This window comes from Mytilus trossulus, chromosome 6 (assembly GCF_036588685.1).
Source record: "Mytilus trossulus isolate FHL-02 chromosome 6, PNRI_Mtr1.1.1.hap1, whole genome shotgun sequence".
NCBI lineage: Eukaryota > Metazoa > Mollusca > Bivalvia > Mytilida > Mytilidae > Mytilus > Mytilus trossulus.
In genome coordinates, this window is record NC_086378.1 from 84,238,450 (window position 1) to 84,265,905 (window position 27,456).

Consider the following 27,456-nt stretch of genomic DNA (forward strand, 5'->3'; position numbering starts at 1 on the left):
AATTCAATGAACATCGGCACCATGATAAGAGACGTAATTTCGATTGAATTTTCCAAGGACCCTTTACATCGTTATTGGGAAACATAGTGTGTTTAAACGTCAGTCAAATCTGAAATCGATTTTGTCAAGTCATTGGGCATTTATTTTCACACAAGATCGTATGTAACATTATGCACATAGGAAAAATAATAGACCCCTGGCGCAATCTCTTTGAAAAATTTTCCTTTTTTAAACAAGTCGAAACAAGTCTACAGATTATGTTTGCTAACATCCCGTTGGAAATAAAAACAATGTTTAGAACTAGTATATCGTATGTCCGGCTGTAATGGCGTGATCACATGTTAGTCACATGTTTCACGTATGACCGGAAATGATTAGAACTTAAGGACAAAAACAATTTTAATAAATAACTGGACTTCTGTTTCGTGTGAAATGTAACGCATAAGGATAACGTCATTTTCTAACTTAATTATTACGAAGATCAAAACAAGAATGTAAATCATCTCTGATTTACCTGTTTGAACATCTCGCAAGAGTTCATATTTGCATATTGTTTTTAAGAATTCTATTACAACAAAGCAGATTACATCATCTAAAATTTGCATTACGAAATCGGACACAAAAGTCACGCCACTGTTCTTACTTTTGCTACATAAATACTTATAGTTCTTGGCATTTTCTTCTGACTATTCTTATTGGTCGATGTTCTTTGTTATTTGAAAGCAAAAGTTACGAAATTGCCGTTGACGATTATCTATAAATCAGTCAGCGTTATGCTCTTCGGAAGCAAAAAGTAACGCGAGAAACGACACAAAAATACGGTTGTAGAATCTTTGAAATTTGTATATTTCAATTTTTTTTCTAGGGAAGAGTAGCAAACACTTGTATGTTGATAAAAATAATGGCATCTTTAGATGTAGTTACAACTTTTCTTACAGTAATTCACAATTTTATCACTTTTCTCTAGTTATAGGAAACGAGCCCAATAGCAAATTATGGTCCATATATGAAGGAGTTAGACATATCTGTCATAGATCCATGTACATAAGCGTCTCTTAGAAATTGTGTAAGGTAATATTGATAGATTGATTGTTGGAGTAGAACACCACTTTTAGCACTTTTGACCATCATGGCTGGAGGTTTTTTGTGACATAGGAAGCATAAGTGCTTATAGAGACCACTTACTTTCAGTAAGAAAACTAATTATTTAAGATAAGTTGAATACACGTTGCTATGACCAAGTTTCAAACTAGCCACCTCAAGTTTTAGCAGTCTAACTCAATAGGAAAAAAAGCCTTTTATAATCATTATTTTGAAAACTGTGTAGTATTTGCAATTATCATAATAATCATTTTAATCAGTGATACTAGTTTATTTCTTATATCAATGCAAAAAAATACTGCGGTAAACAAATTCTGCAGCATCTAATCATTACCTCAGAACATAATATAAAAGTATGCGTAATTTCTTATTTCAAATAGAACTATGCTACTGTGCTTAAACAAAATATCCACTAAATCTTTAATTCAATGTTAAGTATAAAGTACTTTTGTTCTTTGCTGTAGATGAAAGTCTCCGTCCAATCAAACACAGTGGTATGATGCATTATTTGTAAACTTAGGATTGGAAAAAGGTGAAAACCATCTCCAGCTAAACGGATGTCCAAACACTGATTTTAAACTCAGCCAATAGGATTGCTTCTCAGATTCACCTGAATCTTTCTTTAAATTCTCTATCCCCTGTAAGATACAAGGAGAAATGTACATACAAATTGAAAATGTGTGCATAAACACTGTATCTAAATTCAAAATGTGTTTTAGAAGATTGATTTATTTGTACTGTTCTAAAAATTATCAATGTTGAAAAATGCCACAACCATTTTCTTGTCATGAGTCATGAATGGCCTAATAGTCAATCGGCAAGACTCCCTCTGCTGTGTTCAGTTTTTATTAGTCATTTTTAGCCAATTAAAGATCTCAATGTACTTTTAGGAAAATAAAGAAAGTATTCTAACATAATTTACTGACATTTGTACTGGACAGATTAGCAAACCAATTTAAAAAAATATGATTTGAATTTTTTTTTTTTACCCACAGAATATAATTTAAGGTAGTGTCATACATGTCATAGATATCATCAGGTAACTTTCCTGCACTGAAAGTCAATTTTATGAGTAAAATTTCCTACAGGTAGAAACTTTTCTGCAGTGAAGGTCAATATATATTATGAAGAAACTTTCCTCCAGTGAAAATTTAAAGCAGAAACTTTTCTGAAGTGAAGGTCAATTTTATGATGAAACTTTCCTGCAGGGAAAGTCAACTTCATGTATAGATTTTCCTACAGTGAACAATAATTTTATGTAGAAACTTTACTGTAAGTCATGTATGAAGTAATTTTCTGAATTTTCTGAAAGAGATTGAGTTTATACTTCATATACAGTGACTTTTTTTTATAATATTCTAATATGTTATGTCATTCTTAATGAGATTTTAATCATGTCAACAATATTTTGATGTTCATCCCATTTGAACATGATGAGGGCAGAATATATAGGATAATGTTGTTTACAGCTATTGTTATTCAGATGTTCCAGTTACGTATGAAGAAATACCATAATGAGATAGTCCCTTTTGAGTCAAAATTAATGAAGTAAACCTTAAACCAGTCTGACACAATTCTTAACCGAAAAATTTGATTTTTTCCATAACAAATATCTGTCTGTGGAGAAATATCAATCATTTCTGATTAAATGGTATTTTGCTGTCTAGATCATATTTTTTAATTCATTTTTTCCAATTACTAAGCCTGCTTTGACGAGCTAACGTCAAAATCAAAACTTTTTCATTTGAACATTAAGTAAATTGTAAATCTGAATACCTAAAATCAATATCATTAACTAGGGATAGGAATGTACTTCATGCAGACAAATTAAATAGGAGTATATGTTTTATCAAATCAGACTTTGAAATCAGCTCTAAATTCTGTACTGTTCAAGTTTAAAAAAATCACTAATGATCATACAAAAGAATAAAATCAGTCTTTTAAAGAAGTTAACATAGTTGTAATAATTTGTATGTACTACTGCACCTATATCAAATGATTTCTGCCAAGTAGAGAAGCGTTTGACAATTTCTAAACAAAATGTAAATGTTACTTTTCAATAATCTACAAAATCTTGTAATTACATTTGTTGAATCATCAGAAACTGTCAGAAATTTATCCAGATATCTTCAAATGTCAAATAAATGTATTGTCATTCACAGTTAGTGCAGAATATTGGCCTTGGGTCTGCACATGAAAAACTAAAAGGTTGCAAAGAACATGCATCCAGTGGTGGATTAGTAGAAGTTACATGGAATATATTGAATCAATTATAAATTTATTTTGATTAAAACAAAATTGTTTTAGCTTTTATTCTGATAACATGGTATAAAGACCCCTTACTGATTATATCAGTACAATTCTATTCACAAATCATTGAAAACATGGAAACAGAGCTGATATTCAACTTATTTGTTTTTTTATTTCATACAAGAAAGGAAATTTCTTGTGATTTTTGACACCAGTTTTGTTCAGATATAAAGTGTACAGGATATACACTGTGGAAAAATGTACAAAGGGACATAACAATGAATCCATTGCATAATATGAATAGTAGCCAATAATTTTTTTTTACATAAAACATGCATTAGAATAAGTGTTTTACTTACAGTTTCATCAGAACAGATAGCTGTGAGTTGAGTTCCACACATTATAGCTGTAAATATACCAAACAGCAATCCCTCAAATATCAGGAAAATCAGGAAAACTGTGGTCGCTGGTGGAGAAAACCCTGAGCATACTGAAAAAAACCCACCAAAATACATAATAGTTCTTAAAATAGGTAGCCTTTTAATGGATTTAACAGGAAGTTGGTATCTGACAGAAACAGAGAGTGATAACTCATTACTCATCAAAGTCAAGCTGCTGACATTTAAGATGGACAAACACACAGACTGATAGGTGGTAGGACATATGGATTGCAGTTTACATGTAGCACCCACAGAGAATAAAATTGGTTTTTATTTAATGTTGGCAAATATTAATATAAACAAACATTAAACTGAAGCATGAAAGATGAGGAGAGCCTTAAGACATGTAAGATCCTCAGTATTACAATGTCATTCAAACTACTGTTAATATTAAATCAAGATTTATATGTCAAGATAAATGTAATAAAGATGCAAATCTTTAGTTTTAATATGGGAAATTACCGGTACCTTATTACTAAATATCAAGGTTACCATTGTATATCTTATAGATAATGAATTTGTTTTCCGTCTTGTAAGGTTAATAACCTCTTTGTGACTTTCTGTCCTACTCCTACCCTTGACACAACTGAGCTATAATCAGACAACTTAATTACATAACAGCTGATACTTATCATTGACAACAAACTTCCCTCTTTATCTTGTCATTTTACTTGTACTAAGGATTTATACCATGACTTAGCATGACATTGTTTACAGCAAACCAAATAATTCATAGCTTTTTCACAAATTGTGAATTAATCTTTGAAAAGTTAATTATTTTCTTCTTCAAAATCTTAAAGTAATTATTATTTTGATAGATTTACCATAAAAACATGTACCAAAAAGTTAAATAACAAAATTACTGAACTCTGAAGAAAATTCTAAATGGAAAGTACCTAATTAGCAAATGGCAAAATCAAAAGCTCAAACAGGTCATGTACCAACATGCACAAACAAGGAAGAAATGGACATGATGATTGAACAATTCTCAAAATTTAGGTTCCAGGAGACCAAATCCAGCTAGATATCTAAATGGCAGTTAATTGGTACTAAAATCTTGACTGTTTTAAAATATCAGGATAGAGTCACCTTTTTAATATTTATCGTAAGACAATGCATATACATGTATGAAAGAAAAAAAACTCAAATAATCTTAATAAGCACCTTCAAAATATTTTAAAGTACAAATTTTGTGATTTGATTAAAGTTCATCAGGATCAATAAATAAGCAAACAAGGCATAAAACAAAACCAAAACATGTATCAGCTGATAACACAATTATATATTCATGATTTTATACAAACACTTTAAACAGCAGAATGATGAATAAAAGCTGTATTTTACATATTAAACCTACAATTAGTATGACAGTTTAATTGTACCTTCTGATACCATAGCCTCTTAGAACTTAACTTTCAAACCTGCAATTAGTATGACATTCAAATTGTACCTAATGATCCAACAGCCTCTAAGAACTTAATAGATCAATTTACTTGTACTTTACAAAAGTTCTTTGACTCTCGAAAATCTATAATTAATATTTTGAAGTGCATATTACGTGTTCAAATTTATATTACCATATTAAGACAGCTGCAATCATGCACCAGAATATTATAATCTTGAATATGTAATACCATCAATATCTATACCAGAACATTGAGAATCTATTATTTTTTTTTAACTTACTCAAAGAAATTGCTGATATAAATCATTGATATGAATTTCATAAAAAAATCAAGAATGGTACACTTGAGAGCTACATATATATTATGTAAATTCAGTAATTATTGTGAGGGATGGAGACATAGTACATGCAGTATGTTGGCTCTTCCCAGTGGACAAGCTTAGAGCAAAGCCTGTGGCACAATAACCTATGACACTAGTCAGAAGCCCAAAATACATTTATAAATATCATGGACACCAATGTACAAGTGATTCTATAGAGTTATGTCTCCTTAATTAAGGTTTACTTTATATACTAATTGTAATAATACAAGATATGACACACAATGTACCAGTGTTTCTTGAGAGTTATGTCTCCTTATTTAAGGATAACTGAATATACTAATAATTCAAGATATGATACAAAATGTATCAAAGATTCTTTAGAGAAACATCCCTGTAATAACAGGCCTCTACATTATCATTTTTTCTCACTTGTCCCTTCGGACAAGTTGCAAGAAAATCAACTTGTCCGAACTCATAACTCACTTGTCCGAATTTATAATTGAAAATTCTCCATATTGATTATACATGTTATATGCAATAATAACACTTGCCCTTTGATTATACCTAATAAAGATCAATAAAGGGAGCATTTTGTTATGTTATATGAATACTACATCAAAATTCATTTTAAGGCTTATTTGCAAGACTGAGCTCTCTAACACATTGTCACTATCATGTGTCGTTCATTAAATCATCTCTTCCCATACCACTAGGTTCTCCTATATTCATGGACCTATATTCATTCTGAAGTGGTGGTATGGTTTAAATATACCTGGCACCTTGTTTGCAAAAAAACCTTTTTAATTTATTGATTGTGCCAAACAAGATTTTACAATTTGTCTTGATTTTTACATACATTGATATATGATCATGAAGTACATAAAACATTTTAGTAAAAAATCTGCCTTTTTAGATTTTATCTAATTTACTTATTATTTTAACATATAGATCTTATTAAAAAATACCTTTTTTAATTTAATGTTATGCCTAAAAGCAAAATCAAATGATACAAACTTTAATTTAAAATTTTAAAGTTAAGGTAAAACTCCATATCATGCATATGGAGGTGCTCCTAATTCAAGAGGCTTATACTAAGAAGAAACATTTACATTTGGTTTCCTTCCCCTTACTTATTTTCCCCTGGTCAATTCTCAGATCTGCAGTGACATCCCAACATGTAACTGACCAATCAATGATTAGCATTTTTGTTATGTAAACAATGTTGATAGGTGATGCGGATAAGATTCCTCTAGATTTTCCATAGACTTATTGCAAATTAATTTAATCGATATATATCATAACCAGTTGAATTTAGTAATTTTACTCTTTTAATACTGTTAAAGACACTATATACTATCTCCATTTTGTTTTTTAACATACTATAACCTCTGGTTAAAAAATAATCGGCAATATAAATAATCAGTTATCCCCTTCAAATAGATGAAAAATCTAGAGGATTTCGGATTTCATCACCTCCTGTCAAATGTAAATGCCAGGATGTCCGGATCTGAGAATGGCTGCCAGCATGTTCAAATACGTTCAATCAGAGACATAATATACAAGTTTATATGTCTCTGGTTCAATCAATGAATATTTATTTCATTTTGTATGATCAATAAAACAATCATTCATATTTTTAGGAATGTATAAGTCTTGAATTTGATCTATTAACATCAGACATCGATTTTTTTCACTTGTCCCATCGGACAAGTAGTATGATGAATCTACTTGCCCGACACCTAATTCCACTTGTCCGGGACAATCGGACAAACGGTAATGTCGAGCGCTGAATAAGGGCTTAATGAATATACTAATAACATGAATAATACAAAATTACATAATATGATACAAAACGTACCAGTGATTCTTTAGAGTAATTTCCCCTTAATAAGGGCTTACTGATATACATGTATACTAAAATAAAAAGATAGGATACAAAATGTATGAGCTATTTCTTAGAGTTATGTCACCCTAATTAGTGCTTAATGATTATACCAATATAGGATACAAACTGTACTAGTGATTATAGAGTTATATCCCCTTAATAAGGGTTTACTGAACATACAAATAATACAAGATATGAAACAAGATGAACCAGTTTTTCTTTAAAGTTATGACTCCTTAATTAGGGCTTACTAAATATACTAATAATAGAAGCTCTGATACAAAATGTACCACAATTCTTTAGAGTTATGTCATGTCCCTTTAATTTGGGCTTACTAAATTTAATAAACATGCTAATAATACTAGATAGGATACTAAATGCACCCGTGATTCTTTAAAGATATGTCCCTTTAATATGGGCTTACTGAGTTTACTTATAATATAAGAAGGATTCAAAATGTATTAGTGGTTCTTTAAGCCAAATAATAGTTATGGCCTGAAGAGTTGGTTGGCAATTTTTTCAAATTATTTTTATTTTTGATTGCTGAAAAGAACCACGTGTTTACAGAGTCAGGTTCTGGTATTATATATGTCCCTACCAGGAGTTCACCAGGAGTTCACCAGGAGTTCACCATTTTCCAAGTATTTGGTTGTAAAATAAACAGATATTTTAAGTTTTAAGTCAGGTAAGTTAATTGTGTTGCATTCTGTTAAAAATTTGTTGCATTTTAGCCAAAGTGAATACTTTTGATTGAAATTTAGATAAGTGAAGTATGTGAATTTAATTATTTTACCAAAGAAAATGTTCCAGTGATTATTTAGAGTAAGGTCCATATTGACTCAGGACTTACTGAATAAACTTGTAACATAAAATAGACAATGTACATATATGATCCATATGCATTAAGCTGTGAAATTTAGTAAATAATGACCATGCAATGGTCTGACTACGGCCTTCAAAATACTAACTAAAACCCTAAAGAATCAAGTTATAAAATGATGATCTGCCTTAAGAACAAGTCTTCACACTGAGTGGCAGCCCAGGCAGTCCAGGCTTGCAAAATTGCTCTCAGACCTTTAAATATCACATCTTCAGGCCAACAGAATATAACTAAAAAAAAAAAAAAAATTTAGCTCCAGCTAGTAGATATGACAGTTTATCATGAAGACTGAAGTACAGCCACTGTCTAGTAAATATTCACATTACCACTCCTTTAGCAACACTTATTCTAACTATACGTAGCCTCTATGTATAAAGTATACTTACACTTCCACTCCTTCCCAACACAAGTGATAAAATGATAAACAGACATGTACAAACTATGGAATGATATTAAACATATATACATCTGAAAAAGAAAAAAAAAATATAAAGAAATAAAATTTTAATAACAAATAAATTCTCTCTAATCTTTATATTGGTTTAGTTAATTGCTTTCTAAATTATTGTCTTGTTTTTCTCATATATACAAATTAAAGGATGTCTCTATCGCAAAAAAAAAAAACTGAAAGTCCAGCATGTACTTTACAACTTAAATCATTTAAGGGTTTGAAACTTCTCGATTATAAATGAGAATAAATCATGAACATATAATTGTCATGATATTTTAACAACAAACATAACAAATTGGCAAAGAGTGAAAAATACGTTTCTAAAGTTGAAGTTTCCAAAAATATTGTAATATGGTAGATTTTGAACAATAAGCCTATTCAAGAATGGCTTACTCACTTAATAAGTACATTAAGACAATATGAACATTCTACCATTACAGCGTGAATCCATGAGTAGTTGTATATTGTAATATGGAAACAACACTAATCAAAACACAAAAAGCATCTCATCAGGCTCTTCAATTTCCATTTTGACACTATTTGACAGATATTTTGAATTTTCCCTTATTGGCAACCAAAACAATTATATGAAACTATATCTGGTAGTCGTCACATCCCTCTTTGTTGAGCAAGAGATTGAAAACATATGGTGCTATATTATAGGAATTATTCAGCAATTTAATAATTTTTATAATTGATAATCCACATGACTTTATCTACCAGACAGAGGGGACCTCCTGTATCCCTGCACTACGAAAATTCATCAAGTGTATTCATGATTGTCATAATGCAGGATATACTAGAAAAAGTTTGTGTTCCATATGATAGGTATACATATTTCTTCATAATTCCCTCACAACAGCAGTAGTGACAACTACTGTGAACACAGGAATGATGTTCATTAAAACCAAAGTTTTGGACGGAAATGCAACAACCTTAAAAGTGGTTAATTGAATTCATTTACTTAAAATACTTACTGTAAATAAAACAAAAAATTTTTGGTTATTTTCTCCAACACAATTATTAACCCATGGACAATGATGATCCATCTTTTTTATACACCTCTGACAGACACTGAAATATAGGTAATAAATTGGTATAGTCTATAGCATTGTTATAACCAGATGCTCTGCAGGGCGCAGCTTTATACGACCGCAGAGGTTGGACCGTGAACGGTTGGGGCAAGTATGGACACAACATTCAAGCTGCATTCAGCTCTAAATTTGGATTGTGATTAAATAGTTGACACAGCATAGGTTTCTGACACAGAATGTATGTGGTCTAATGAACTTAAAAATTTTGTTTTGCCTTTTAGGAATTCACTATGCTGTTGAATATTAATCCTCTCAAAAAAATGTTTGAAGAAATTTTCTTTTTATTTATGAAATTTCAAATGAGAAAAATTTACCCCCCCCCCCCCCATTTTTTTTTCTCACATCCCCCTTTCCATTATTCCAAAACTGATCTCAACTCAAATTTCGTATCGAGTTTGCAACAATATTTACTCATTTAAATACATCATAATATATCAAAATGTAAAAAAAAGTGCTAGTTATCACTGAATGGTAAGGATTGTTTTAATTTATCAGTTGGTAGTAAAAGTGAATATACATTGTATATTGTATAAAACAATGATTTAAGTTGATTCAACTACTATTCTGGACAAAGAAAGATAACTCCAATTGAAATTTCTTGCTATTGCACCATATTGTGCAATTAAGATATTTCTTGCCATTGCACAATACTGTGCAATTGAAAATACTTGCTATTGCACAATACTGTGCAATTGAAGATTTCTTGCTATTGCGCAATACTGTGCAATTGAAAATGTCTTGCTATTGCACAATACTGTGCAATTGAAGATTTCTTGTTATTGCTGAGTACTGTGCAATTGAAAATTTCTTACTATTGCACAATACTTAATATAATAATTTTGGATCCTGATTTGGACCAACTTGAAAACTGGGCCCATAATCAAAAATCTAAGTACATGTTTGGATTCAGCATATCAAAGAACCCCAAGAAATCAATTTTTGTTAAAATCAAACTTAGTTTAATTTTGGACCCTTTGGCCAATAATAAACAAGAGGCTGTCACAACGACAGCAAACCGGATTTATTAGCATTTATTTGTGTCCTGGCAATATCACAAGAACCAATACTGATGATTGGTGAAAGTTAAAATTGTCAATATCAAATTTGACCCCTATTTTGTCATCAGTATCAACATATTAAAATTTGAAAAGCTTAGATTGAATGGTTTGTGAGTAAATGCAACAACGTGAATGGAAACACCATTTTACGATCTTTCAAGAACCATAACTCCTGAACGGTAAAAGTCAAAATCGTCATTATTGAACTTGACCTCTATTTTGTCATCAGTAACAACATATTAAAATTTGAAAAGCTTTGGTTGAATGGTTCATTAGAAAATGCACGGACACGACTGGAAACACCATTTTTCAATCTTTCAAGAACCATAACTCCTGAACGGTAAAAGTCAAAATCATCATTATTGAACTTGACCTCCATTTTGTCACCAGTAACAAAATATTAAAATTTGGGAAGCTTTGGTAGAACAGTTCATGCGTAAATGCATGGACACGACTGAAAATAAAACATATTTTCAATCTTTCAAGAACCATAACTCCTGAACGGTAAAAGTCAAAATTGTCATTATTGAACTTGACCTCCATTTTGTCACCAGTAACAACATATTAAAATTTGGGAAGCTTTGGTAGAACTGTTCATGTGTAAATGCACGGACACGACTTGAAACGCCATTTTTCAATCTTTCAAGAACCATAACTCCTGAACGGTAAAAGCCAAAATCGTCATTATTGAACTTGACCTCTATTTTGTCATCAGTAACAACATATTAAAATTTGAAAAGCTTTGGTTGAATGGTTCATTAGAAAATGCACGGACACGACTGGAAACACCATTTTTCAATCTTTCAAGAACCATAACTCCTGAACGGTAAAAGTCAAAATCGTCATTATTGAACTTGACCTCCATTTTGTCACCAGTAACAAAATATTAAAATTTGAGAAGCTTTGGTAGAACTGTTCATGCGTAAATGCACGGACACAACTGGAAACGCCATTTTTCAATCTTTCAAGAACCATAACTCCTGAACTGTAATAGTCAAAATGGCCATCATTGAACTTGACCTTCATTTAGTTGTCAGTAACAACATATTAAAATTTTAAAAGCTTTGGTTGAACGGTTCTTGAGTTAATGCACGGACAACATTTGATTGCCGCCCGCCTGCCCTGCCGCCTGCCCGCCGAGCATCCCCAATTTAATAACCGACATTTTTGTCACAAAAATCCTGTTAAAAATCTAAGTACATTTTTAGATTCAGCATATCAAAGAACCCCAAGAAATCAATTTTTGTTAAAATCAAACTTAGTTTAATTTTGGACCCTTTGGACCTTAATGTAGACCAATTTGAAAACTGGACCAACAATTAAGAATCTACATACACAGTTAGATTCCACATATCAAAGAACCCCAATTATTCAATTTTTGCTGAAATCAAACAAAGTTAAATTTTGGAACCTTTGGGCCCCTTATTCCTAAACTGTTGGGACCAAAACTCCCAAAATCAATACCAACCTTCCTTTGATGGGATGGTCATAAACCTTGTGTTTAAATTTCAGATTTCTATTTACTTCTACTAAAGTTATGGTGTGAAAACCAAGAAAAATGCTTATTTGGGCCCCTTTTTGGCCCTTTATACCTAAACTGTTGGGACCTCAACTCCCACAATCAATCCCAACCTTCCTTTTGTGGTCATAAACCTTGTGTTTAAATTTCATTGATGTCTATTTACTTAGACTAAAGTTATTGTGCAAAAACCAAGAACAATGCTTATTTGGGCCCTTTTTTGGCCCCTTATTTCTAAACTGTTATAACCAAAACTCCCAAAATCAATCCCAACCTTCCTCTTGTGGTCATAAACCTGGTGTCAAAATTTCATTGATTCCTATTTACTTTTACTAAAGTTAGAGTGCGAAAACTAAAAGTATTCCGACGACGATGACGCAGACGCAGACCACAACGCCAACTTGATAGCAATATACGATGCAAAAATTGAATGTTGCGGTTGTTTAAAAATCACACATATTAATTAATAAGAATGTCAGAAACATTGAACATTGAAGTCATTCGGTTATAAAAATAAGAATATAAGCTTAGTAATGCGTATAAAAAATAAAACTGTACCCTAACCTAATATAAATCAGAATGAAAACTTTAATAAAATGGAAAATGGAAACAGGGAATGTATCAATCAGACAACAACCCAACCAACTGAAATAGCAGATATTTTTTAATGTTTATAAGAAGGAAAATTCTATGGACATAATTGTTGATTACCTGCAATGATGTGCCCTTTCTGGTTTGATACTAACACATTTAGGACATTTAAAGACAACCTGACCAGCACGAAGTCCCATGCGTAAAATGTGCTCTCTTGTTGCATTCCCTTTTGGAACAGATCCCTAAAATAATGAAGACATATAAAAATGTATGTTAAATTGTACTGATATTTTCACTATAATATAAAGTTTGTAAATCAAAACATGCCCAATCATAATTCATTATTGCTATTTATGTTTTTGTTTTTGCTACTCATATCCTGGTGTGGTCTCCATCTTTACCTATAAAATGCATTTAAACACATTATCAGTTCACCTCATGTATATAACTCATTTCAATTTCATAGTGTAACACATGTGAAATGCAGATACTACAAGTGAAGCAAACATTACTGGTCCTTTTAGATCCAGAACACCTAATTTCAATTCAAGTTTGAGTGTGCTTTGTAGAGTATTGCTCAATCTCTAGCTTTTTGTGTGATGTTTTTCCACTGTAGTTTGTTTGGTAATTTTAGGTGAATTTGAATTCATTTTAGTTGTGAAGCTATATTTTGATGTATAAATTTAAACTGTACGGAAATCTTCATGCAAAAATTATTTACCATGTTTACAATGTGTGTATACTTACAGGGTCGGACCACATTGTTTTCAGGTGTGAACTTATCGCCATGAAAGCAAAAAACTGAAAGATGACTGCATTTATAAAACTCCAGGTAGTATATGGATTGTGCCATAGCATGACGTATAAAACTACATATTCTGCATACAATATTAACATCCATGTAAACACACAACAGATTATCCCACAGATGTCCTTCACACACCACAAATATTGACAGGTAACAAGCCAGGACAACCCAGTTTTCCGCAGGAATGGTCCACAATTAATAGTCTTGACCCCATCTTCAACAGGACCTTTGTGTCTGGACCTCAATGTTTTCACCACTGGTCCATCAGGAAATTCTCTGAAGAAATAAACACATATTTTTTAATTGTTACAGTAAATTTATTAATTATTTATCTTTTCTGATCATTTATTACATTAAATCTTCTTTATTCTATTTATAGCATTTATGTAGACAATTTCTTTTTTTATGCATGCAACATTTTTTTGGTAAACTTTTTCAGTCTTTCTTAGACATGTTAGAAACAAAGACAGGACATGCTAGAAGACTTTCTTGGCATTCATAGCTGACACCTTCACGAGTCTGATTTGAAATAACAACTAATTACAGTTTTATTTCTCATCTTGGGAAGTATACTGGTATAAATAATGGGTTGCTGCAGTGCAATGAAAAAGTGAGAAGTATAAACATGATAAAACAATGGTTATATATATACAGTCTTCACAATTTATTTTGTTCAATCTAGTGTTGTTATGTATTTCAAGGGCCAATTGATCATGTTGATTAAAAAATAAACAGGTTTGGCTCAAATCAGGAATAGTGGGGTATTCAGTGTACACCCCAGTTTTCTGGATAAAGAAACATTATACAGGGTTTCTTTTCCTTTTACAGTTGATGGTATAAAATCTACAAATGGCCAAATTCTACATGTTCATTTTCTCCATGTACATGTGATAACAATATTTTATAATACAAGTAGTCAAACAAAAAAGGAATAACATGAGACGTTTCTATAAGGTTTTCAATGGGATAGCATATTTTTCCATAAGTAGGCGAGTTGGCAATACTAATTCATCCCGATTAATAATATATTAATCTAGATATTATCGTTTTCCTGTAAGTGGGGCAAGTTGGCAGGTGTAATATTAACTGAATTTAACCCATATACAACGGGATAACATCTTTTTCTATAAGTGGGACAAGTTGGCATAACTAAATTCATCCTGGTTAATAATCATGATAATATGAGGACGAAGTCCGCAGTCCCCAATAAGTTTTTTTATTGAATTTTCTACTGTTAATAACAGTAGAAAATGCAATAAAAAAAAAAAAAATCAGGAAAATTTCCCCGACTTTTTCTTCGTACTAATGAACTCAAAATCGTTCAAATTTTTTTTGTCGTGTTTTGAAAAAAAAAATCCTGGACCTGCGCAGAAATCTACTATGTACTTCCTTTTTCCGGTTTGTTTGTATGAATCTTTGAGTAAAATATTTATTTATCAGTCTAGTATAAATAGCAATACCAATTTCATTTTTAATAATTCCTTCATATGAAAAAACGTTACCTGATGATAGCTTTTCTTTGTTTACATTGCATATGACGTCACAACTTAAATAACGTCACAACTAAAATCCCTAACAACAGAACCAAAATCGGAAACGTTACGGTATTTCCATTTATTTTTTTTTACAAATATTTAAGTTACAAAAAAATAATTCATACAGACTTCGTCCCCATTTACAGGTAAGGCCTGCCTCATATTATATTAATCTAGCTAGATTTTACCGTTTTCCATTAAGCGGGATTTAACACATTTCCCAAGTGGGGCGATTTGAAAAACCAGTTTGGGGCGTTTTTTTTAAGTGGGGCGAGTTTGTAAAAAAGTGGTGAGATTTAATAAGTGTGGGTGATTTGTCATGGTTTCTTCTTCTTTATAATTCAGCACTCCATCAACATTCTGATGATAACGTATCGGGCACTGATTTTACTATGCTGCGCGTGCGTGGGATATACATTTTATTTACAGTGAAAAATACAAAAATAAAAATAAAAATTTCAACATTGATAACTTCTTTTTCTTCTGTTTTTGTACTGTACATTTTGGTTAAAACTATATACATTGTGGAATTTATTTAAATGTTTAGATGTTTATTGAGAACAGATATTGGAATCTGTTCTCGGAAGCTTTCAAGAGTAGTACATTGAACTGCAGCTACTGGGAGAAGGTTCCATTGCAAGATTGTTCTAGGGTAGAATGAGTACTTGTATGAGTCTTTAGTGGTTTGTATGGGTCTGAAAGAGTAAATATGTGAATGTTGTCGTGTTCTTGTATCAGATTGTGTAAGTAGGTCTGTCGGATATATGGCAACAAGATGATGTATAATTTTGTAGAGGAAAATGATGCGGGTTCTGATTCGCCTTTTCTCAAGTGTTGCCCAATTTAGAGTTTGTAGCATGTCAGTGACTGAGCTGGTGTTATGGTATCTGTTGCAGGTGTACCTTGCTGCTCTGCGCTGGACCATCTCAAGTTGGTGTGTTTGAGATTTGGTGTGCGGGTCCCAGACGCAGCTGCTGTATTCTAGCTTTGGTCTTACTAGTGCAATGTATGCTTTTTCTTAGACTGTTTTTGAGTTGACTTTTAGATTCCTTTTAATAAAGTTCAGCTTTTGTGTGGCTGCAGCTGTGATATTGTTTACATGTTTGTTCCATTTGAGATCAGTTTGTATAGTTATTCCCAGATATTTTGTGGATGTTTCTTTTTGAAGTACATGTTGGTGGAGAGTATAGTCAAAATTTAATGGGTTTTTCTTAGTTGTTATCTGAAGGACTGAGCACTTGTCTGGATGGAATGACATGAGCCAGTCCTTCTCCCATTTTGCAGCTGATGTGAGATCTTCTTGCAGTTTTTGTGTGTCTTCTTTGTTTCCTATTGTTTTATAAATTATGCTATCATCTGCAAATAATCTGAGGGTACTGTGTTTGATGTATTCGTTAAAGTCGTTTATGTATACAAGGTAAAGGATCGGACCCAAAACTGTTCCTTGGGGAACACCAGATGTTACGTTTATTTTGTCTGACTGAGCACCATCAATGATCACTGTTTGTGTCCGAGATGTGAGAAAATTTTCTATCCATTTTAAGGTGTTGTCATCAATGCCATAATGTTTTAGTTTGTAGAGGAGTCTTTTGTGAGGAACTTTGTCAAAGGCTTTGGCAAAGTCCATCACAATTATGTCCGTTTGGATGTTACTGTTGTTATTTTTTGCTAGTTCTTGCATTGGATGAAGGATACTAGTTGGGTTTAGCATGATCTATTTGCTCGAAATCCGTGTTGAAGGTCGTACAAAATATTGTTATTTTCTAGGTGGTCCATCATACTACTGGCTATTATGTGTTCCATGATCTTACAAAGTATGCATGTGAGAGATATGGGTCTATAATTTATTGCGTTGTGTTTATCACCTTTTTTAAAAACAGGACAGACATTTGCATGTTTCCAATCTTTTGGGATTTTTCCTGTGTCGAATGATTTTTGGAAGATGTAGGTGATTGCGGTTGAAATGTCACTACTAAGTTCTTTGAGTACTGTTCCGCAAATTTGATCTGGACCAGTTGCTTTGTTAGGATTGATCTTGTCCAGTTAGAACGTGCCATTTTGTAAATTGCATGGCTTAATTTGAGGAATTCTGTGTAGACAACTGTTTATTTTAAGAAGCTGGTGGGGTTTTCAGACAGGGAATAAACCAGTCTATCAGTTGAACAAAATGTATGTGAAAGAAATATCACATCTTTTAGTTTTAGGATAAACTCTTCAATGAGGAATTCCAGGTGAATAAACATGTTTTTGTTCTCTTATGTATGCTTTTTCTGTTCGTTTCGAGGACAATGGTGTAATCTACTTCGAAAAGCTTTGCTTAAACTTCTTACAGGGGGTCATCCATTCTATAAAGAAGGAATTTTGATGCGAGATTTGTTTGGGATCACCAGGCACAGGGCGCCGACATTTTCCTAATGTTGATGACGTTTTTCGCATTCTTCACACTTCCGGTTTATTTATTCTTACCATGCTTCCCTGTTGATACTTATTTTCGATAACATCATGGTTGATGCTTTGTTGAGTGATGCTGAGAAAGTGTTTATTATACATGGCATTCAGGTTTTTACTTCTTATGAGTTCTATTCACATTTCAATTGATTTAAATAATTCTGAAAAAATAAAACACAGATCACTGACTGCCTGGATATTTTTTGTGTGTTGACTATTGTACAAAATTGATTGTTTATATATGATCCATTATTTTCAGTGTCTATTCAATAGTTAACAAAGCTCTCATAACATGATTAACAGGACAGAAGTCTCACTTCGTCCCCTTATGATTATGGGTATGACGTCTTGTATGAGGTTGCATATACATGTAGTAAAAACTAATGCCCTTTACTGTCAACAACAACAATACTTTATTTTAAGAGGGTTACACAGTTAGCTATATAAATAATCTTCCCTGAGGCCCTCATGAAAAAATCAAACAAAATGCAAACATATACATTAGGTGTCAAACGTTCATATTTGGCTTGTGTTACAAATTGGTTGATATTTTCCCGAAAGTTGTCAAAACACCCTTTTTCTGATTCGTCAGAGGTCTCAAATGATTATTGCAATCTTCACTTTAGGAGAGAGAAAAAATAATGTGATTCATCAAAGGTTCAGGTCGTTTTATAACCTGGTCATTTCGTACCTAGTTGAACAGAAGAACTTGAATTGTCCATCATCATTTAGATGTACCCCTTCTTTATCAAAGTATGTAGTCTTCTGCTACATTGTAGATGCATTGATGCCTCTAATACTTGGCACTTATTCATCTTGATGTTGCTTAGCTCTTTATCAATCTTCTTTCTTTCTCTATCATAAGTTGTTTCTTTCATGCTTCATGTTTTTAGTCTGATGATGTTGGAGCCTACAACTACAGAAGGAACACCTAAGCGCTTGACATCTTTTGTGAGTTGTAAAATCTCTGATGCTGTGTGTGATGCAGATAATTACTTTTTATTACCTGTCATTAGTTGTCATAAAACTATTACATGTATTAAAGGTGTCATTTATATAATTACACCAGGTACAAAAACATCTCAGTTACAAATCAATGTACAAAAAAAATGTAGTTAAGAATCGCCAGGTAATGAAATGACTAGCATTCTCATCAAAATCAAATGCTTTTTATACTTGTCTAAAAAAGTGTACATTTTATCATCATGCACCAAACATTACTGTTTAACATCATTTGGCAATTTTTTTTACATCTCAATTGGTCAAAAAGGTACACCTGTTAATTAAATTACAACCCTCTAAAATGGCTAATTTAAAAAAAATCCCTGATGAACTTTTTATATTCTAGAGTGCTGATTTGACTAGTACTGGAGGACCTTATGCATGTCAATGTATTGTTGCACTATTTGAATATCGTGAATTAGATCATCTGACCGTGTTGACATGGTTGAAGAATGGACAAATAATGAAAATGAATTATTGTGACAAATTTCAGAAAAATCTGCAAATGTACATGTAAATTTGTGTATCACAATCAACATGATCAGAATGCAAGTTCTTATACACCTTATCACTATTTGCATTGATAAAAACAACACTATAATTTTTGAATGTTTAGTCAGTAATTTGTGGTATTAAGGAAATGTTCATTTTGATACCAGTAATACAACTAGACCATTTTATCCTGTAGAGCCCTGTTACACAATTTTGCTATTTCAATTTTCCAAATTGCCTTTTTCATTAAAATGTATCCTAATGTACATGTAGATTATGTGCATTTTGAATATATTCATCACCATGATCATGTTAATATTTTACTGATAGAATATTTGTACAAATAAAAATTTCTTGTATTTAAGGACAACTGTAGAGAAGATGGACGTGGATGTGAGGATTACAGACACATGACACTAGAAACTGGTGTCGTATCCAACACAAGTGGATCGTCAAGAGTTAGACTGGTTTGTATTACAAACTACACAAATGAAGCACAGAAGAATTAAGCTATAATTACATGTAAAAAATTTGACCTTCTAAAATATAGTAGGACCTAGAGTAATACACAACATGGATCATGTTTTGATATTAGATTAATTTTGATCCCAATTTCAAAAAAGCTAGCGCCCAAACCAATTTGATATGAAATTTGATGATATCTATTCTCACAAATTAAAATTATACTAACTGTTTAAGAGAATGTTTCTCCACTTGACCCAAAGCTATTTTACTGCTCTCACAAAATAGCTTTGTCATTTTCATATAAACTATGACTGGAATAAGATAGTTTATGAATACTTGCAATTGATAATCTTTAGATCTTATCTTAAAAGTTATTCTCCCACTTTTTGCACAACATCTAGAAGTAATTGTCTTAACAATGCTAATATGAAGTCATTATATGTGCAATCAAATCATAAAACTCAAAATAAAAACTTGTTATCAAGGTTAAGTATGTTCTTATATAAATGTTGTAAACAGTACCTTAATTTTGGGTAGACAGTATATTTTGTTTTCCTTTCAGGCTAATACAGATATATTGGTTGGTATAAAGGCAGAGTTAGGTACACCTGTACCAGATAAAGATGATAAGGGAAGACTGGAGTTTTTTGTTGATTGGTAAATATTTTGATGAACACACAGATTAACCTTCATTTTTTTGACCTTAAGACCCATTGAGGAACATTATGTTTTCTGGTCAGACCTGAATTCCAAATTGATTGAATGATATGTAAGGACCTATGTAAAATAAATTTCAATAACAACATGTCTATATTTTTATTGTAATGTCTTTCATCAGTTACTAACCTAACCACAATTCATGGTGAGGATTTGAAATCAATAGGAGTCAGAATCGCCTTTTTGTGTATTGTATTTTAACCTTGTACAGTTTTTAATTCAGCTCAGCAAATGCCACGCCAGAATTTGAGGGTCGTGGAGGTGAGGAGCTTGCATCAGAGATCAGTAATATGTTGATAAGAGTATATGACTGTCCTGGGTGTGTAGATCTACAGGAGTTATGTATTATACCTAAACAACAGTGCTGGATATTGTATATTGATATACTGGTATGTCTTAGTCATGTTAGTCAAAGATTATTCTGCACAAATTATGAGTGGATTTCCACTTTTGGTCATCTTACTCAAAAACCTTTTGTTCAAATAGAACTTTATCACTTATTATTTAAAAAATTAAAGTTGAGAACAAATGTATTCAAGTTGAATTAAGGTTAATTTTAGTAGCCTAAATTTAACCAGTTTTTAACGAAAGGAACATAAGATTTCAATTTCACATTTTTCAAATTGCTCTTTTATATATTGAAAATACTCTCAAATCATAGTTATTTGTTTTAAAAAAATATAGTATTTCAAAGTATCGTTGGATTTTTAAGTACATAGGATATATATTTTGTGCAATGTGTCTCATAAGCCAAATGATAAGGCTGGGTATTGATTGTTCTATGTATTAATATATGTTTTAATGTTATTGTATAATATGTATGTCAATCAATATGAGAGACAATAATAAAATAGATTTTTTTTTTTATAAACATGGTTTAAACACTAACATGAACATGACAAATTCTAACATGACGTCCTTGGTACCTATGGTAAAATATGAATATATTGCATTGGCTGTTCGGATCGTACTCCCAAGTCATATGGGTTTTTTATGAATGAAGTACCAGACATCATAGAATGATGACGTAAAAAGTTAAGCATTTTACGGATTTAAAGATTTTCAACATGTCCAAGAACATTTAGAACTTTGGACAGTTTCAAATCAAATTTATATGATATAGGATGTTTAAAAATAAAGATTGGTCTTGAAAATTTTTTTGCTAAAATTATTCTGTTTTATTTCAGTTATTAGAGTGTGGAGGTAATCTGTTTGATGCAGCATCAGTAGCAGTAAAGGCAGCATTGTTTGATTTAAAGTTAGTAAATATTCTTTAAAAAAAAATATATCATATTTCCCTCTTTTTCTCTTGAAAATTTTCAGCAAAGTCTGTTTTATCTTATCTTCTGTCTGTCATTCCGATCTTCCAACAATATTTTGTCACACTATTCCCATAAACTGTCTTATGCAATTACTATATTCTTGCACAAGAGCTTGACAGTGATGAGTTGTTATGTATAAGAAGATATAAGAAGATTTGGTATGAGTGCCAATGAAACAACTCTCCATCCACAAGTTACAATTTGTTAATTTAAACCACTATAGGCCAAAGAACAGCCTTCAACATGGAGCCTTGGCTCACACCGAACACCAAGCTTTAAAGGGCCCCAAATATGACTTTTGGTTTATCTGTCATATACATGCTTTGCACTTTAATGCATGAGTTCTTGTTACATAAAAAAGAAGATGTGGTATGATTGCCTATGAGACAGAGAACAGATTCCTATATCTGTTCTCAACAAATACTACACCATGTAATTGTAACACCTTGTAAATATTTTTATCTTATATGTACAGTGAAAATCAAAAACAAGTTATTATTTCTTTATTAAATTTTATTGTAAATATTAAATTGTAAATTTTACCCACGCACACAGTCATCAACAACTCTCCACAAAAGACCAAATTGGCACAGAAAGAAACAACTATAGGTCACTTTATGGCCTTCAACAATGCAGTCTTGTTAGCATTTTAATGTCATGGCCCATGTGGTGTTTAAAATGTTGGCCATTTTAATTAATTGTTTATTTTTATATCTGTTTTACAGAATACCTAGAGTCACTGTAACACAAGATGAAGGTCATGTAGAGTTAGAGATATCAGACGATCCTTATGATGTACAAACAGTTGATGTGAAATCTTCCCCATGTATTGTAACACTTAGTAAGGTAAAAAGCAACATTTATCTGATTCTTAACCATTTAAATTTCCCTTGACCCAGCTGGATATTCTTTGATTATCTAAATCAATACATCAGTATGCATGCTCAAAGTTTTCTGTTCATATGTTGAAATGGTACATCAAATTTATTTTAATAATTTACAGTATTTAGATTTCCTTAAAACTAAATTGACTCAATACACTATTTTTAGTGAACATATTGTTATGATGTATTGAATTTTTTATCAAGATATTCAATTTAAGATGGTACATAACACTACAGGGAGATAACTCTGTAAAATCAGATGAACTTTTAACTCACATTCAATTGTTTAGGAAATATTAAGCTTCTCAATGATAAAAAAAGTGTTTGTCAAACTGATATACATCCAACTAAAATTTTCTGATTAAGCATTGTTAAGTGTGCGGTTCTTTTTTTTTACTTGGTCACAGGGTCAAAGTAAATATTTTGTCAAAATTTTATGAAAATTAAAAATAGCCAAATCAATTTTAGTGAAGGTGTTTGGTACCACCTTAAAGCTAGGTTTTACAACATTAAACTGCTACATATCATAATAACTTCAATATAAAAAAAGTTAATATGTTCAACCAATTTTTACTTTTGCTGATATATCATGTATATAGATTATTGTAGAGATATTTGATCTTGGTTTTAATTTCTCTAAAAAATAGTGAAATAACTCATGAAAAAAAACTAACTACATAAAATTATGATTAGCTTAATGGTTCAGAATGTATTATCATTGTTCAAGTTTTGCCAAGAACTGCATCAATTTAGGGCAAAAAAGTAGCCCAAAAAATTGCAAAATACCAAAAACAAATAAGATAAGATGTTATTCAATTTATTACATATTCTTAATGTCATCATGGACATTGAAAGTGATATTTTTTGTCTTTTCTTATAAAAAATGAAAACTAGTAATTTTGCATCACAAAACAGTATTAACTTAGATTTAAGGTGGTACCTAACACTACAGGGAGATAACTCTGTAAAGTCAGCTAAACGTTTTAATTATGTTGTGTTGTAAAAAGGATATCAGCTTCTCAATGATCAACATTGGTGTTTGTCAAACTGCTATATAACCAGTGTAATTTTTCTGACAAAACGGTTGGTTCAAAATTTTTGAAACTTTCATATTTTTGTACAAGGATTGAAGTTAGTACTTTGACAAAATTTTATGAAAATTTAACGAGCCAAATTAATTTTAGTGAAAGTGTTGGGTACCACCTTAAGTAGTTTTAATTCCATGTCCTATAATTAACAGTCTGATGATATTTTATAGATTGGCCATTGCCATGTTGTTGATGCCAGTCAGAAAGAAGAGGCATGTTGTCTAGCAAGGTAATTATAACTGTGAGAAAAAAGGTATAAGGTTGTTCATGTACATGAGAGAGTAATACTTTAGGGTTATTGCATGAATATTGGGGAATATTGTCTTGAGTAGAATTTTATATTGCACGAGCTTGTGAGTACAATATATGTTCTACGAGGGACAATAATCCCCAATATTTATGTAATAACCCTTTTATTGTATAGCAATATAATATTTGAAAGTTAAAATTGGTTTCAACTAAGATTTTGAAGATTTATTGCACTAGTGCAATATTAGAATATATTGCATGCTAACTTTTGGTTACCTTCTGTGGGAAATATTATATTGCTATGCAATAATATCAGATACTAGAAAACAAATTATTTTTATTGCAACAGTGCTTTTATTGCTGTTTTTCAATGATTAATTTTAAATCTGACACATTATAAAGTAAGTTGAAGATATTCCCCAGAGTTATCAATACTATTTTAAGAATAGATTTATAGGATGTAATATTTAAGGAGGCACTTGTTTTATAGTGTTTATAGTTTTATATTCAGTATTCAGTATCAAAAAATAAAAAAAAATAACATTGTCTATATACCATTGATAAAATCATAAAATTGCATTTTGGAATCATGAATTAAGAAAAAGATAATTTGTTTAATTATATTTGTAGATTAATGCTTGGTGTATCAGAACATGGTACAATCACTGGTATGAAGAAAGAAGGATCTGGAAGTCTGGACCCATCAAGTATTGATGATATGTTAGATGTATGTATCGTCATCAAGTAAAACAAAAACTATAAGCCAATGAGTTTATACTATATTTCAAAAAGGACCTTATATATAAAAAAGAAGATGTGGTGTGATTTTGCCAAGAGACAACTATTTATAAGGCAAAACATATTTATATGTCTGTATACAGTTACCAAACCATCCCTTTTTTTGAGAAAAAATGAAAATTGTTTTAAAATGGAAATACCAACCTACCTACCCTATTTTTTTTCAAAGTATGTAACCTTAAACAACATACATTTTTTGGGGGGGTTAAAATACCAAATGACAGAGAAGTTACAAACTGTAGGTAACTTGTGTTTTATTTTTCCTGTAACACACATTATAAACCTGTATGAAGTTTAAGTTTTTTTGTTAGTGGTTGCTGTGTTCTGCTTCAAATTCATCTTCAAAGCATTTTTTCTGAAAATTCTCATTTTTAAGCTTTTAAAATTGATAAACACAGGGACACACATTTACCCAGAGGAGTTATAGTAACACACAAATATATTCCTCATGTGTAGAGTAGTATGCAACATTTCCCTTCATGACATAGCTATCTTTTATTTATTATGTGGAGACAGCAGGTCATTGGAAGACTCGCACATGTTTAGCCACACATTACTCCCTTTAAATGAATCACATTAATGATTTTTAGATTGATGATCAGATAAGCTGTAGAAATATTTAAAAAGCAATGTCCTTTCCCATATACAATTTTAAAATAAGGAGATGTGGTTGCAATTGATTACCAATGAGACAAATATCCCCCAAAGTTCAAATGAAGTGGATGTAAGCAATTATGGACAACCACATGCCTAAAAAAATTCAATATTGTCTAGACAATAAAAAAGTGCAATTGAAAAATAATATAACAATTTATGAAAAAAAATAATTAAAGAGACACGAACCAACTACAGCCACTGAACTACTGGCTCATAAAGAATGTGTATAAGCAGATATTGTACAGTTTATCCAGTTTGACCTTTCAATTTGTTGCAATTCAAGCAAAACTTATTTTTGTGTTAACAATTGTACTCTAATCCAATTATTTGGATTTTTTTCTCTCATTTAAATAGAATTAAAAGAGACATTTAGTATGTGTCATTGCAACCCCAAAAACCAAACAAAAATTATGATTATGATAAAATATTTTTTTATTTTTTTTTATGTATAATAAAAGTCTTATTCAAAGATTTTTTGTAACAGTTTATGTTATGGCCTCATTTGTTTTACAGACTGGTAAAAGAGTAGGAATAGCTTTAAACAAGTCATTACTGGAGTCATTAGAGGAAGAACAGAGACAAGGAAAAAAGAAAGGTCGTACTGGTTTCCTTCGGTAGCAGAAAATTTTGATTTATATGACTTCATCTTTGAATTGAAAGCAGATGTAATTGGAGCCACAATGAAAACAATACAATGCAGTATCATATAATGGATATAGTTATTGTTAGATAAGAAACTATATTTTTGCATTGTTATCTGGTTATATTTATGAGTGGTACAATATTTCACACAATATATAAGATGTGTTCAGTCAAGAATGATGAATGCAGCTTTGTATTATTGTGAGTTATTTTTGAACTGCAGAAAGACACAAAATCTAATAAAAGTTCATCTAATGATTGTTTCAACTGTAAATGTTTATGATATGATTTTGTATTAAAAGACAGTAGGAACAGTATATGTCAGACTTTTCTTTCCATAGATTAACATTAGCATGATAAGTATATTGAAGCATGTTGAGATGTTTATGATTTTGATTAAGCTTAATAAAAGGGTTGTAATATATATGTTTGATGCATAGCTGTCTTTGCATTACCAGTTCCATCAGATCATTTTCCCAATGAAGACACTATTATCATGATTACATAGAGGCACCAGTATCAACCCTGCTGCAACCTTTAAGATGAATTATACCATACTAAAGCTTAGCTTTTTTACCAGCACAATTGTCTCACAAATACCTATTTCTAATACTACTAGGAAATGATAAATAACCAATGTAGGTCATAGAAGATGGCCTTGCATTTAGTTTAAAAAAGCGACCACAAGTGATCTACTGGGACACATGGAAAAAATGGTTTCAATAGACTGCCAAGGATGCCAAATCATATATATGCTGTCATGAACAACAGTAATATGACATGGCATTTTTTTTCTAATAGCTTCAACACACCCACCATCGAAATATCAAATACTTATCAGAGTCTAAACTTGTAAACCAATTCTAGTCGTATAGGCAGTCCAGGTGCATTATCAGCAGCATTCTCTCCAATCCCCCAAAAAAAATCTACAGATAAGGAAACAAAATTAAACCACTGCTTGTAGTTAAATAGATTATCATAGATTGACCTAATCAATATCAAATGTTACTAGATATAATAAATGAATCAAACCTACAAAAATTGCCAACACTTCAAAAAAAAAACCCAAAATACTGGACTTCATCTTGATCAACAATTCCACTTGCATAAATAAACTTAACTCTACCATGTTTTAGGTTAAGTGACCATGGTTTATTGTCACACTAGGCTGACACAGAAGTTTGTCTTAATAAGAGGATAAAAAAAGCACCACATAGAGTGAACAAGTATAACAAGCAAACTGGGAATCCATCAAATGAGACCTAGAAAACACAATAACAAAGAACTGTTTATTCAGGTGTAAGTGTAAACAACGTTAACATTAATGAATTATTCAAAACAAAATGCAT

At 31.3% G+C, this 27,456-nt stretch overlaps 2 protein-coding genes across 2 annotated transcripts; one reads left to right on the forward strand and one right to left on the reverse strand.

Annotated features, from left to right (window-relative positions):
- Nucleotides 1-267: 267 nt before the first annotated feature.
- On the reverse strand, nucleotides 268-17,766 carry LOC134722057 (palmitoyltransferase ZDHHC3-like). Its single transcript, XM_063585497.1, has 7 exons — nucleotides 17,674-17,766; nucleotides 13,748-14,084; nucleotides 13,118-13,242; nucleotides 9,713-9,809; nucleotides 8,671-8,752; nucleotides 3,711-3,841; nucleotides 268-1,739 (listed from the first exon to the last, which is right to left on the reverse strand). The coding sequence occupies exons 1-7, from the start codon at nucleotides 17,685-17,687 to the stop codon at nucleotides 1,584-1,586; spliced, it is 942 nt and encodes a 313-aa protein (XP_063441567.1). The 5' UTR covers nucleotides 17,688-17,766; the 3' UTR covers nucleotides 268-1,583.
- On the forward strand, nucleotides 17,757-26,262 carry LOC134722058 (exosome complex component RRP42-like). The gene is made up of 9 exons (XM_063585498.1): nucleotides 17,757-17,902; nucleotides 19,651-19,752; nucleotides 20,313-20,407; nucleotides 20,691-20,856; nucleotides 21,655-21,725; nucleotides 22,515-22,635; nucleotides 23,932-23,990; nucleotides 24,641-24,737; nucleotides 25,979-26,262. Exons 1-9 carry the CDS (start codon nucleotides 17,846-17,848, stop codon nucleotides 26,081-26,083), a joined length of 873 nt encoding a protein of 290 aa, XP_063441568.1. The 5' UTR covers nucleotides 17,757-17,845; the 3' UTR covers nucleotides 26,084-26,262.
- Nucleotides 26,263-27,456: the final 1,194 nt, after the last annotated feature.